Source organism: Lissotriton helveticus, chromosome 2_1, assembly GCF_964261635.1.
Source record: "Lissotriton helveticus chromosome 2_1, aLisHel1.1, whole genome shotgun sequence".
Classification (NCBI taxonomy): Eukaryota; Metazoa; Chordata; class Amphibia; order Caudata; family Salamandridae; genus Lissotriton; species Lissotriton helveticus.
The window spans coordinates 103,508,565-103,522,408 of NC_136059.1; the positions used below are offsets into that span (position 1 = coordinate 103,508,565).

Here is a 13,844-nt window from a genome sequence, read left to right on the forward strand (position 1 = left end):
ACGGAATGAGATTCCCTTTAGTACTGGCATATGTTAACGTATATAGGAGTATAATGGTAATATTTACCAGTGGGTGTAGTGTTGTGTTATAGTTGGCTGCTTAATTTACTAAAACACGAAAGGCATCAAAGTATGAGTGCATGTTCATCAGTTAAATAAATGTTGAAATGTACTATTTTACGACTACATATATTCTCAAATTTCACACTAAATACCAATGAGATGGCCAAAAAAGAAATATGGATATATATAGATAGAAATGTTAAAAAACATAAATGCCATAAAACTGGGAGCCCTAATTACGAGTAAGTTATGACTCCCTGCCTCAGGTGTACCCAGTTTCTGAGCTCTGCTCCCGACTCACAGAAGAGCCGGCCCATGAGACTGGCCGACACATGTTCTAGTCGCGGCCTAGAGGTTACGGCCCACCTCCGTTTCGCCTTCATTTGATACGTCTGTCCCTGGCCAACCTAATGATGTCCTGGTCACCTGTGTATAAAGGTTTCATGGTGTCCCCTCCCTGTATCCCTACAGCTGATCACGCCTCACGCCATCCGAGTGCAGACGCCGCCACGACACATCCCCGGCGTGGTGGAGGTCACGTTGTCCTACAAGTCCAAGCAGTTCTGCAAAGGAGCCCCTGGACGGTTCATATACACAGGTAAGGAGCAGGAACAGAAGCCGTTCTCACACCTGAGCTAACATACACTGAAGAGCTGACACATATCAGCAGGCGCAAACACGCAGCGACACACAAAATACACGCACACGCACTCCCGCGAGATGAGCACTTTGATTTCTCTGTTTTTTTTATCCTGGAATAATTTGCAGAAATCTGGTTATCTTTCTATATTTTCTTTTACATTCTCACTGATAGGTGTATGTCAGCAAACCTGCCCACTTCTAGACGCTTTTGTGGTGCAGCAAACCGCTGCAGGTAAAAAACAAGATTCATTCCCCATGGTGGGAGTGTCAACCAACAGACAGGGCAGCTGCTGTGACCAGCAGGGCACAAAGGAATTATTTTATCCTAAAGTGCCACATGCCAAGGTGTCAATAAGCTGGAGCTCTGGTCGCCAGTTCCAGAAGTCATTGCTGTAATCCACCTGGTACTATAAGAACTGACCTTCTGGCTCTGGTGGCTTAGTGGACTAACGCCCCTACTGTAGGGGCCTGTGTTTGACCTCATGGTCACAGGTTCAAATCCTGGCAGGACCACCCAGCCTTTCATCCTTATGAGGTCGATAAAATGAGTACCGTTGGGTAACAATAACCATCTGCTATTCAGCACCAAGATACCCTTGGGTGAATGTTTGCTTTACAAATATGTTATGTTATAACTTATGCAGGTGTTGACGCTTTTCCAGAGATGTCTGAACAGTTGTGACAATTTCGTAGGTGAGAGTAACACGACACGCCTTTCCCTCACAAGGATTGAGTTACTCACTCATGAGGAAAAGTGAACACGTTTATTCACTCGCATAGAAAATTCACGGCAGATTGTTTGGACACAGTTTCGCAGTACTTGTGAGGAAAAGGTATATATATTTTTTGATTTGATACATACATGTGATGGACAGACTACTCGACCAAGCCTGAGGGACAATCAGGAAACTATGAATACTAAATGAATGTCTGGAATCAGGAATGTGTTAAACTTTTGTCCCAGAATAACATTTCTGCACACCCCTAGTGCACATTCCCAGTAGGTGGTGACGACCCAGGAACCTACTTTTTAGAGGGTAACCTTGCTGTCCCTTGTCCTAAGAGCCTTGAAGGCATCCCTGTAAAGGGCTGCTTCAGGTCTTTCTGTGTTCCCACAGACTGTCCATCCACCACAAGTCCACCTACATAGATGTGTACTCACAAACCCAGTGTTACAATCAGCAGTGCATGCAGTGTGAGGAAACAGCAGGTTTAGTGTATGTACAAGGGACAACAGGAGGCGCTTCTTGCGAGAGACACTTTTTTTCCCAGACTTTGTGAGTTACGGGTAGGATCCCTGGAATTACGTTGCAGAAGTTGACCAAATTATGCAGCAAGGTTGACTAAATTATGCGTTACCAGGTGCAAAAAATGTCAAAAGAATGAAGTAAAACTATCACAAAATGTGCCGCATTATGCCACATAGTTTGCCTTGTTTTGCCGGATAGACCCGAGAATCTTTACCTTTTGACTTCTGTAGAACCCCACTTTAGTGGAATGCGGGGAACGCCAGTGAATCATTAAGAAGATTCAGGGGTTCCTCAATGAGCCATTACTAGAAGCTGGGAACCCCGGCTTAAGTAATTTTGATGATTTCAACCTCAAACCAAAACACAAAAATACAGAAACAAGTATTCATGAAAAAAATACTTGATTAAATGTTTTCTTTAATTCACAAACAAATATAAAAAATGAAAATGTGCATTTTAGTGGGAAAGATGGGGCTTTTCTAAATTCAACTGAGGCCGCCCATTCTTCGACACTATGGGGCATATTATCAACACAGGCGATAAAATTATCGCTGTTTTAGCGGCAGAAAACTGCCTGTTGTGCCTGTCCTGAGTTGGGGTGCACGTGATGTGTTCTTCTGAGGCCCTCTGATGCACCGTCTGACTTCCGATACACCCCTGTCTTGGGGTAGTGTGCAGGTCTATCCCTGTCACCAAGTATGCATTACTGTGGCTTGCAATTTTATCCAGTTTACAGAACATGCAGGGTGCAGTCCTGTGCAGGGCATGCAGTTTGCAGTGTGGATCTCCCAGATAGAGCCTGCATTGCTGGGTTGTGCAGTCTCATACAGAGCCTGCATTGCTGGGTTGTGCAGTCTCATGCAGAGCATGCAGTGTGAGGTGCTGATCACCCCTTCAGAGCCTGCATTGCTACAATTTGCAGTCCAGTGCAGAGCATGCAGTGTGCAGCTCTGATCTCCAGATGCTCAGTCACATACAGATCCTGCATTGCTATGCTGCAGTCTCATACAGAGTTTGCATTGCTGTGCTGAAAACATGCAGTCTCATAGAGAGCCTGCATTGCTCTCATACAGAACCCGCACTGCTCTGCTGCAGACATGCAGTCTCATACAGAGCCTGCATTGCTGTGCTGCAGACATGCAGTCTCATAAATCTCATACAGAGCCTGCATTGCTGTGCTGCAGACATGCAGTCTCATAAATCTCATACAGAGCCTGCATTGCTGTGCTGCAGACATGCAGTCTCATAGAGAGCCTGCATTGCTCTGCTGCAGACATGCAGTCTCATACAGAGCCTGTACTGCTCTACTTGGTAAGCAAAACTGCAGACAGTGGACCACTCTGATTCCAAGCACCAACCCCAATATCTCCAATAAAATATACAAGCAAAAAGTACTGGCGTGCAATTTTCAAATGCCCCCTGTCCCCAAGGGCATATCCAAAAGGGATTAGAAGTAATCTGTATTGTTCGTAAATGAAAAAGCACCGCTAGAAAATTAATTGTCCAATAATTCGTTGGAGAGTAATAACTCGTTAGGCCACATGCATGCAGACGCTGAATCACAAATGCTGTTGGAAAGATATGTGGAATTCAGTGTTCCTTTATTAGTCCATACAAACACCAGCCAACGCGTTTCGTTCCGTAACCGGAACTTCTTCAGGGCTATATTGCTTCCTAGACGCAAGGTGATATTAATTCGAAATCCTCTTAGGTAATAATTTCCTGGCTATTTTCAATCCATTCTTATATATCAAAATCCATTAGGAAAAACTTATATGTCTCGTACCATGGCAGGTATTAGCCTTTTTTGATATGTGTAGAATTAAAATCTTCAATTTTGAATATTTCCCTTTGACTCGATTTTCAATTTCAGTAATAACTAAGGTTGGATCGCGCTGGACGCTGGTGATTCGGGAAGACAGCTCTGTTCGGTGGTTTATTGACCACACGGGTAAATACCGTCTTGTGACATTATTACTGAAATTGAAAATCGAGTCAAAGGGAAATATTCAAAATTGAAGATAAAAATTCTACACATATCAAAAAAGGCTAATACCTGCCATGGTACGAGACATATAAGTTTTTCCTAATGGATTTTGATATATAAGAATGGATTGAAAATAGCCAGGAAATTATTACCTAAGAGGATTTCGAATTAATATCACCTTGCGTCTAGGAAGCAATATAGCCCTGAAGAAGTTCCGGTTACGGAACGAAACGCGTTGGCTGGTGTTTGTATGGACTAATAAAGGAACACTGAATTCCACATATCTTTCCAACAGCATTTGTGATTCAGCGTCTGCATGCATGTGGCCTAACGAGTTATTACTCTCCAACGAATTATTGGACAATTAATTTTCTAGCGGTGCTTTTTCATTTACGAACTGTACTGCTCTACTGCAGACATGCACTCTCATAAATCTCATACAGAGCCTGCATTGCTGTGCTGCAGACATGCAGTCTCATAAATCTCATACAGAGCCTCCATTGCTGTGCTGCAGACATGCAGTCTTATAGAGAGCCTGGATTGCTCTGCTGCAGACATGCAGTCTCATACAGAGCCTGCTTTGCTCTGCTGCTGACATGCAGTCTCGTACATCTCATACAGAGCCTGCATTGCTGCGCTACAGACATGCAGTCTCATAGAGAGCCTGCATTGCTGTGCTACAGACATGCAGTCTCATAGAGAGCCTGCATTGCTCTGCTGCAGACATGCAGTCTCATAAATCTCTTACAGAGCCTGCATTGCTGTGCTGCAGACGTGCAGTCTCATACAGAGCCTGCATTGCTCTGCTGCAGACATGCAGTCTCATAAGTCTCATACAGAGCCTGCATTGCTCTGCTGCAGACATGCAGTCTCATAAATCTCATACAGAGCCTGCATTGCTCTGCTGCTGACATGCAGTCTCATACAGAGTCTGCATTGCTGTGCTGCTGACATGCAGTTTCATACATCTCATACAGAGCCTGCATTGCTGCGCTACAGACATGCAGTCTCATCCATCTCATACAGAGCCTGCATTGCTGCGCTACAGACATGCAGTCTCATAGAGAGCCTGCATTGCTGCGCTACAGACATGCAGTCTCATAGAGAGCCTGCATTGCTGCGCTACAGACATGCAGTCTCATAGAGAGCCTGCATTGCTCTGCTGCAGACATGCAGTCTCATACAGAGCCTGTACTGCTCTACTGCAGGCATGCAGTCTCATAGAGAGCCTGCATTGCTCTGCTGCAGACATGCAGTCTCATACATAGCCTGCATTGCTCTGCTGCAGACATGCAGTCTCATAAATCTCATACAGAGCCTGCATTGCTCTGCTGCTGACATGCAGTCTCATAAGTCTCATACAGAGTGTGCATTGCTGTGCTGCTGACATGCAGTCTCATACATCTCATACAGAGCCTGCATTGCTGCGCTACAGACATGCAGTCTCATACATCTCATACAGAGCCTGCATTGCTGCGCTACAGACATGCAGTCTCATAGAGAGCCTGCATTGCTGCGCTACAGACATGCAGTCTCATAGAGAGCCTGCATTGCTCTGCTGCAGACATGCAGTCTCATACAGAGCCTGTACTGCTCTACTGCAGGCATGCAGTCTCAGAGAGCCTGCATTGCTCTGCTGCAGACATGCAGTCTCATACAGAGCCTGCATTGCTCTGCTGCAGACATGCAGTCTCATAAATCTCATACAGAGCCTGCATTGCTCTGCTGCAGACATGCAGTCTCATAAATCTCATACAGAGCCTGCATTGCTGTGCTACAGACATGCAGTCTCATAGAGAGCCTGCATTGCTCTACTGCAGACATGCAGTCTCATAAGTCTCATACAGAGTCTGCATTGCTTTGCTGCAGACATGCAGTCTCCTGGAGCCTGCATTGCTATGGGTTATAACCCTGGCAGTCCCCACTCTTTGCTTGTTTGTAGGTCCACGGATGGTAGATTGATGGTCCCAAAACTACCTTTCTCTCCATCCTCAGGGATACCCTCTCTCTCTCCTCTCCACCCCCACCCCCACCCCCTGGGAGCAGCCCTTCCACTCTCCTTTGTTAGCTATGATGACTCCACTCACTGAGCCAGTTAACCTGCCTACACTTTGTCAATCTCAGTTTAAAGAACATGCATTTTCAATGAGCATTGATCTGGCAGCCAGGAGGTCTGGCAAAGTAAGGGGAGGCATGGTGGGAGGCAGAGGGGGAGGGTGGAGGGAAGGTGGAGGTGATGGAAGAAGGGAAGGAAGAGAGAAGGGGGCAGAGTTGCAAAAATATTGGAATAGACCTTGGTAGAGAATGGTGGGGGGAGGAGGGTGAGGTAGATGCTGGTGTGAGAGAGTGGAGGGAAGCTTGTTTGCAGAGGTGGGAGTTGAAAGGAGTGTCTTTGGGTGTGAAGAGAAGAAGGCTTGTATTGAAGGAGAAGAAAGGGAGATGAGAGTGTTGTGGGCAGGTTTAAGGAGAGGGAAGCAGTGGGCGAGGAACGGTGAAGAGGGGGTGCTGGGATACCAGTGGGCGAGGGAGGGTAAAGACAGAAGGAATGTTGGGGGTGAGAAGAGGCGAGAGGACAGAGTGTGATGCTCACTTGTGAAGAATAATTAAAACCAGAGATGGGGAAACGTAATAAGAAGTATAGAAGGTGGCTTTAGGAAGGAGAAAGACTGTTGAGGTGAGTGACGTGGGGTGTGAAAGGTTTGCAGTAAGAGAGGCTTGGACTGCTGGAATTGTGGTTTCATTATGTTGTACCTCTCTTTTCCACCACTTTCACATTTATTTCTTTGCAATTTTACTTACCATGTCTCCAGCACTCCTTCTGCCTTCCTTTGTTCATTTTTTTTTCTCTCTCTTTTTCTTACCCTCCCTTTCTTATTCACTTTCTTCTGCACGTCTTGCTTATGGTTCTTTGCACCTATGACACACACACACACACACACACACCTCTTGACCTGGCCCTTACCGCTGCGTCCCAGAAGCCCATCCCCTTCATTTGACCTATCGCCAATGGACAGCTTCGAGGTCCACGTGAATTTATTTATTTATTTATTTATTTATTTATTAATAACATTTATAGAGCGCAAACAAATGCCCATGGGCGTCTCGGCACTAGGCCAGGCAGGAACACCATGATCTGGAACCCATTTATTTATGTATTATTTTAAAAGTTTTATACAGGGCGAACATGACCCTTGCAGGTATCAGAGCGCTTTACTCATGTTCAGAGAACAGAGACATATGGAACCAACAAAACTCCCCAGATATGGGAGGGATCTCCTCAATATATTAAAACAACTAGATACGAAAGTACGAAAACAACAGCAAAAACAATAACAGCGTGCAGCAGTCATGAGAGTAATTTACGAGTCAAGAGAAGTACGGAGAGAGGCGAGCCTCGGATCTAGGGCATACATTTGTTCAGGAGTAGTACTTTAACCCCTTCGCCGCGGTGGTAATTCCCCCCCTGTGCTGAGGGGCGGGAGGGCGCGCGCAGCCCACTGGTGCTCATGACAAGCTCGGCTCGTTATGCAGCACGGTGGCGCTGTGCTCATGACGGACTGAGCTCGTCACGACCATGCCCATTTCCATAGAACGCTCAGCACACCGGGGCAATTAACCCGCCTGTGAGCGCCGCGCGAGTCATGACGAGCTCAGCTCGTCATAAGCACAGTGCAACCGTGCCACGAGCTGAGCTTGTCATGAGCGCGGTAGAGGTTAACTTCTTTCTTGAAAAAGCAGTTGAGGGATTCAGTCTGATTTCAGGGGGAAAGGAGTTCCTAATTCTCGGGGCGATCCGAGAGACAGCTCGGTTGTAGGTTTTCTTTTTGGAGATTCTCTGTGGTTTCAGCAGTAAAGTGCTGAAGCTTCTGGAGCACCAGCCGCCACCAGAACGTTCCAGGTTCTGAAGGTGGGTATCTCAGGGTATTATAGTCTAGGGCTTTATAGGGCACGCAGGTAATTTTTAGCTGAATGCTTACTTCATATGGGAGCCAATTGAGGGATTTCAAATCAGTTTTTGTTGTTGTTTTTAGTTTTATATATCGCAAAATTGACACAAAGGTGTTAGAGCGCTTTACATGAGCCCCGGTTGCATTACAGACGGACACATTCATTTTGTTAGGCACGGAGAGATTACGGGATTTGCCCAGAATCACAGGATGTTGAGCGTCCCTGCCGAGACTAGAACCCGGTTCCCCAGCTTCAAGGTTGACCGCTCTAGCCATTAGGCCACATCCTCTCCTTATATGGTTGTTTCATTTTGATCCCGTAATGAGTCTTGCAACAGAGTTATGGGAGGCCCTTAGAGGAGCCTTTTTGGGTCAGGGCAGGCCGCAGAGGGTTGCAGTTCCTTAGTCTAACCTGGTAATTGGAAGAGCTCACGCTGCAGATTTGAAGCCACTGGGGGTGGTGGAGGGGTCTCCTAAACTTCACCTGTCCTCTCAGCAACACCTAGCTAGTACAATAAATGGCCTTCACCCCCCACCCACACGAGCTTCAATGTCCCACTCCCCACTCTGCAGTTACCCAAAACCAGTGCTTAACTTGAGCAGGTGTATTCCAATGCTCGGCAACAGCACTTAATTGTCAACACCTGTGCTTGTGACATTCTGGCACAACGGGGTGCTGTCTGTCTAATTTAGAGATGACCACAGTTAATTATCAAATCAATATACATTAAAAATAGCCATTGCCTGCTACCCAAACCATTCTTACAGCTTTGGGAGCCTGAAATCACCTGACGTCACACTTGAAGGCATGTGATGGTTAGCAGGGCCGGACTGGTAAGTCCGGGCACCGGGCAATCCCCCGGTCGGCTGGAGGGGGTGGGGGCCGCCGGTTTTGAGACAGGGGGCCGGTTCTGGTGCTGGGGCCGATTTGGCCGGTGGAACCGACCCCTGCGTGAGTAGAAGACAGTCATTAATTTGAGCAGCCAGACAGCACCTTCTCTTTCCTCCTTGCGTTGATTTGCTTTCCTGTGAAATGGATCAAAAAAACAAAAACACCTTTGCTGGAAAGGAGGTTGCACCCATTATAACACCGCTGCTGCAGGCCGGCCGGCCAGGGGTATGGCATTCACGTGATGCGGTCATGTGATTACAGTGTATCCATAATCACCGAGTGTGTGCGGCAGTTATGTTTTTTTTTACCCGCGCCGTGATTCCTCGCACCACTGCAGGCTTGCCTCCGCCTCCTGAGGCTCACCAGGCCCCACCAGCGTTGGCAACAGCTGACTCAGTTGTGAGCCTGCTGCCGCCCTGTAGCGATAGCTGCTACTCTTTCGGCCCATACTGTCATTAAAATAAAGATCCCGTGGACTAGGGGTCAACCAACTGGGGCCCGACCGGAGCCTGCTGGCGAGCTGTGAGAGCATGTCCCAGCCCGGGGGGAAGGTTCCTATTGCCATGGCGCAGTCTTCACTCGTCGCCTGCCTCTAATTAAAGTAAGTGAAAACGCTGAACTTGTGTTCTTAAATAAAACGGATGTCCCTTTACTCATTTGATTTGGCCAGATTTGTAACGGCGGAGCAGTCAAGGAAGCGATTAGGTAAAGCTTGTTATTTTATTTACATTAGTCGGAACAGACGAAATTAAAGAACACCTGCTCAAAATTTCGGTAGTTGAGTCTGCAGTCCACTATGGCTACCTTCCGTACCCCAGCGAACGTTGATGTGTGCTTTCAAGTGAGGAGACCCATGGAAAACAGAGGTGACGTCACGGAAAGCTCAGACATCCCTACCAGGCAGGAGGGGATTTCTAAATGTAGCAGGCTGTCCCATCGGTAGGTCAGTCTGGTAGGTCAGACTGCGGGGTTAATGCACGCTTAATAGAGGCAGGTACTACTGCGTTTTATGTTTCCAGCATAATTTTACCCCCTGATTTATTTTTATGATGCTTGTCAAATATATTTTAGTGTTTTCAGCTTGAAGGAAACATGCCGCCTTCTCGCTTACTGGATTTGGAGCTTTGTTACCCAAGGATATGCTGCTGTTTCTTTTAAAGTTTTTTTTTTAAAGTTTTTTTTATAAAGCACTTTTTATAAAGCACTGTTTTCGTGTTTCAAAATTTCGCGATCTTGTAGGTTTGCGTCATTCAAATTTGCTGCCAACTTGGTAGTGTTAAGACAGACCCAGCCAAGGTGGAAAGAAAGTTCCACAGCACTTCAAACATTCGGTCCGATAGCTATGTTGCGTTTGTGTTCTGCTGCAGAAATTTGTTTTGAGGTTTCAGACAACCCTTTGTTCCCTGAATGAAAAAGAAACAATAGCTCATGTTATTTGTAGCTCAATGAAGGTTCAAGAGTGTGGTAACAGATGCTACATCACACAGGTTTTTAGGTCTTGGCTAGACAGCGACGAGGCTTTTGTGTTCAATATGTTGGCTTCAGACGTCTATACGCTTCCCATTTGCTGGCTCCATCATCAGAGGCCTGGCCTCTAAGAGCTTGCAAGTGGAAATGTTCACCGCTGGTTCATAAGCCCTGTAAAAACACAGAGCAAGCAGATATAACTTTACCTAAAGAGCATCCTGAGACAACGAAATTAAACAGTCCTTATCTGCCTCCCTCTCTGTTTAATCCCCACTACAGCAGTCATGGTATTCTCTGTGCTTCAGGTGAGCAAGTGGCAAGCAAACGGTGCAGTTTTTTGAAAAAACGAATTTAACCCCATTACAATAACTGACTGCAAAAGTGTACAGAAACATTCTTTTGTTTGCAGTGGCGCGGCGCACACTGTAAATGACTGGGGCAGTCCTGAATCCTCGTTTTGTTTAATAGTATGATCAGCTTAGAAGAGAACTAGGTGCTTCAGTTTCTGGTGCTTTGCTTTCCAGCAGTTTCAACATCTTCTTAGAATGTCTTGTTGCTCAAATGGGTTTAACTGCTCATATTGATATGTTTTCCTGGTTTTCATTGCTTGATTTTGGTTGCGACAAAGTGTCACTCAGTTGTTGAAATGTCACACATAATTACACTGAATTTATGAAAATGTCGCACACAGCAATCTGTAACCTTGGCAGCTATGAGGAGTGCGTACGCACCACACCACGTCTCGCCTTGTAAGGATGAAAGCGGCGTGTGCAAGGTCATCATTGATCAGTAATGCCAATACCTGTGAGGGACAAAGGATGTGGTATTTTATGTCATCACATAGCGGGGAAAGCAAGGACTTTAACGAACGTCCCACTGCCAGCCCTCATGGGCAGCACGTGCTGCACCCCTGCGAGGCAGGGAGTGTCACAGCGGATGCTGCAGGCGCCCCACAAGAATCAGACTAGCCTCTAAGCGGAGGATGGGCCCAGGAAGAGGGGTGCAAGCATGTGATTTCTCTTTTCATAGTGCTTCCTCAGACATATTCGGCTGTTACTCTCACTGTATCCAGTGCAACGCCTTATGCCTTGGATCTACCTCTGATTCTTTCATGCCATTTTTCAGTGCCGGAACGTGTTCCAAGTTAATAGCGTAGGGGGTGGCTTAGGGAGGAAGATGTAAATGCTGTTGTTGGATAAGATGCTCTACATTATCACCCATAGGTCCAAGACCAGGATTTAAAAGTCACTGGCTGTTTCCAGTTCTGCTAGACATAGAGCGCTTTTCGCCCACCTCCCTAGCCTGTGATGCAGTATGGATGGAGTGGGCAGGTGAAGGCATGGGTGCTTCAGATGGAAAGGGATCCTGGGGTGAAGGAACGAGTCCTGGCTGTATATACCGTGCTGGACTGAGAGACAGGTCCCTGTGTGAAGCCCTGGTCTTTTCTAGCCCCTGGTCCAGGCTGTAGCACGATCAAGAGTGTCTTTCCGAAAAGTGTGCCATTCCTACTACTTGCTCATGACCAACACACTTCTCTGTGGTCCTGGAGGCCCCACTTCCCCTATATGATGAGGGCCAGTGGCCTGCACTGAAGAAAGTATGTGAGGCCTAAGGATGCAGAAACGCCACCTAATTGCCTCCAACTTAGGACTGCTCCCCTTCCCCAGCCAGAACTCAAGCAATGCTGTTTAAGTCGTTCACACTCAGACACACTGTATGTGTAGTGGAAAGCTGGTCTCTTAGGCACTAACACACTACATGCCCTAACGGTGCTTTGAAATTTGATGCAATTGAATATGTAATGAAAAATTGTCTGTAAAATTCACATTTTTGATCTGTCTTTTTCCAAACCCCCGAACACCCCCAAACCTCCCTAGTAGTGGTCGGCTCGCTCGCTGGCTCGCTATGGGCCGGTTGGGGCTGGTCTGGAAAAATTTGCCAGGGCTGCTTTAAGTTCCCAGTCCGTTGTGTTGGTACTTTCATTGGGAGCAATGTGTGGTACAATCTTCAGTGGCCTCCTGACGAGTGCCTGGACACTTATTTTTTTAATAATTAAGCACTGAAAATCGTACTTTTTGAAGCTTTAGAATTTGTTCACTGGGCTATTCAAGGAAAAGCACCTCGTCTCTAAATTCCACCTTCTTCACCCTCAGTACACTCTCCGATCCACTGGCCAGTTTGTGTTGAATTTCCCTAAAATCAGAACAGTAACATTTGGTGACAAAGCCTTCCCAGTGGCGGCTGCAGGGGAAGGGAGAGAGCTTCCAGGCCAGCTCCTGTCTACCACCTTATCGCTTCTTTCGTAAGGTGTGGACGGCTTTACTTTTACACCAATCCTAATAAATTGATGTTTTTTTTCTGTTCGTCACTGTGTTGTGGTTATACTTGGAAGAAATGTTTGTTCTGCCAGAGCAATCTGAGTAGTTTTAGTAATTATGCATAACTATTTGGGCGCGAATTAAACAAAATTATGCGATTATGCCATCTTGAGTAAAGAAGAAGAAGAAATTTAGGGTAAAAATCCTACCGCAGGAGCACAAGAACAACGGGGCATATTACCAACAAATAGCGATATTTATCGCTAAGTAGGGTTAGCGGCAATATTTTTATCGCCAAGATAACTTGCTATTAGCAAGGTTTACCTCAAAAGCAATAAAAATCAGGTGAAATGCGTGAATATCGCTGAGAATGCAGCGATATTCACGCATTAGCGACGAAATGCTCTTAGCCATGATATCCACCTCCCATTTGATAACTTGGCTAAGAACTGGGCTGAGCAGGCGTTGGTTTTTGGCGATAGCGGGAATATTTCCATTGCTACGCCTGCCTTGCTAATAGGCGATAGCGACGTTAGCGAGGTTGGGTATGCCCACTTTGCATGTCATTAGCGATAAATATTGCTGACATGCAAAGCGGGCCCCAAACCGCTCGCTATCGCCTAAAAGCTGTCGCTAACGTCAGTTAGCGACAGCTTGCTAATAGAGCAATAGAATTATCGTACTCTGAGCGAGTGAGCCTTTTTTTCGTTCGAGTCTGCAGGTTATACAGTAGATGGTGGATTATGTGGCAAATGCATAATTATAAGGGAAAAGGCTTTGGTCACAGAATCACTTCACTCCAGTGGAACTGGGTTTAGCATCAAGCGCTTACTTGAGTCTCCAATGTCCTTCCGCCCTTCTTGTGTGGTAAAGGCCTCCTAGAGCTCCTGCCACCCCCTCCCCCAGGCAGGGCCGTTCTGCACTCAGGCGGGAGGGGGGGGGTACCAGCCTGATAAAGCGCCTCTATGCAGCTTTTGCACTAGTTTTCAACGCAGTCCACACCCACCGGGTGGTCCACACACTCCAACAGTATTAGGCATTCTCCCAGCACTCAGTGCCAGACCCCTCCCCAATGCAAACCCCCCTGCTCGACTCATACCTGGCAGATACCTTTGCAGAACACACCTGCTGCTACAAGTGCTCCTTGAAAACTGTACCAACGCGTGCAGATGGATACACGTGTGCTCTGGAAACAGAATACGGCTGAATGTGTACATTAAGATGTCCGCCTGTGTCTGTCTGTCCGTGCCCCACAGCCAGGCCCACAAAGTACCCCAA

The 13,844-nt window shown here is 46.7% G+C and overlaps 1 protein-coding gene across 3 annotated transcripts in view; it reads left to right on the forward strand.

The window, feature by feature from the left end:
• The window catches only part of LOC144817763 (transcription factor COE3-like), a 473,223-nt gene that overhangs the window by 367,665 nt on the left and 91,714 nt on the right, over positions 1 to 13,844 (forward strand). For all 3 annotated transcript variants that reach the window (XM_078674554.1, XM_078674555.1, XM_078674557.1), the window contains exon 10: positions 535 to 661. In XM_078674554.1, the coding sequence (XP_078530680.1) occupies positions 535 to 661 (127 nt within the window). The remainder of the gene's footprint in view (positions 1 to 534; positions 662 to 13,844) is intronic.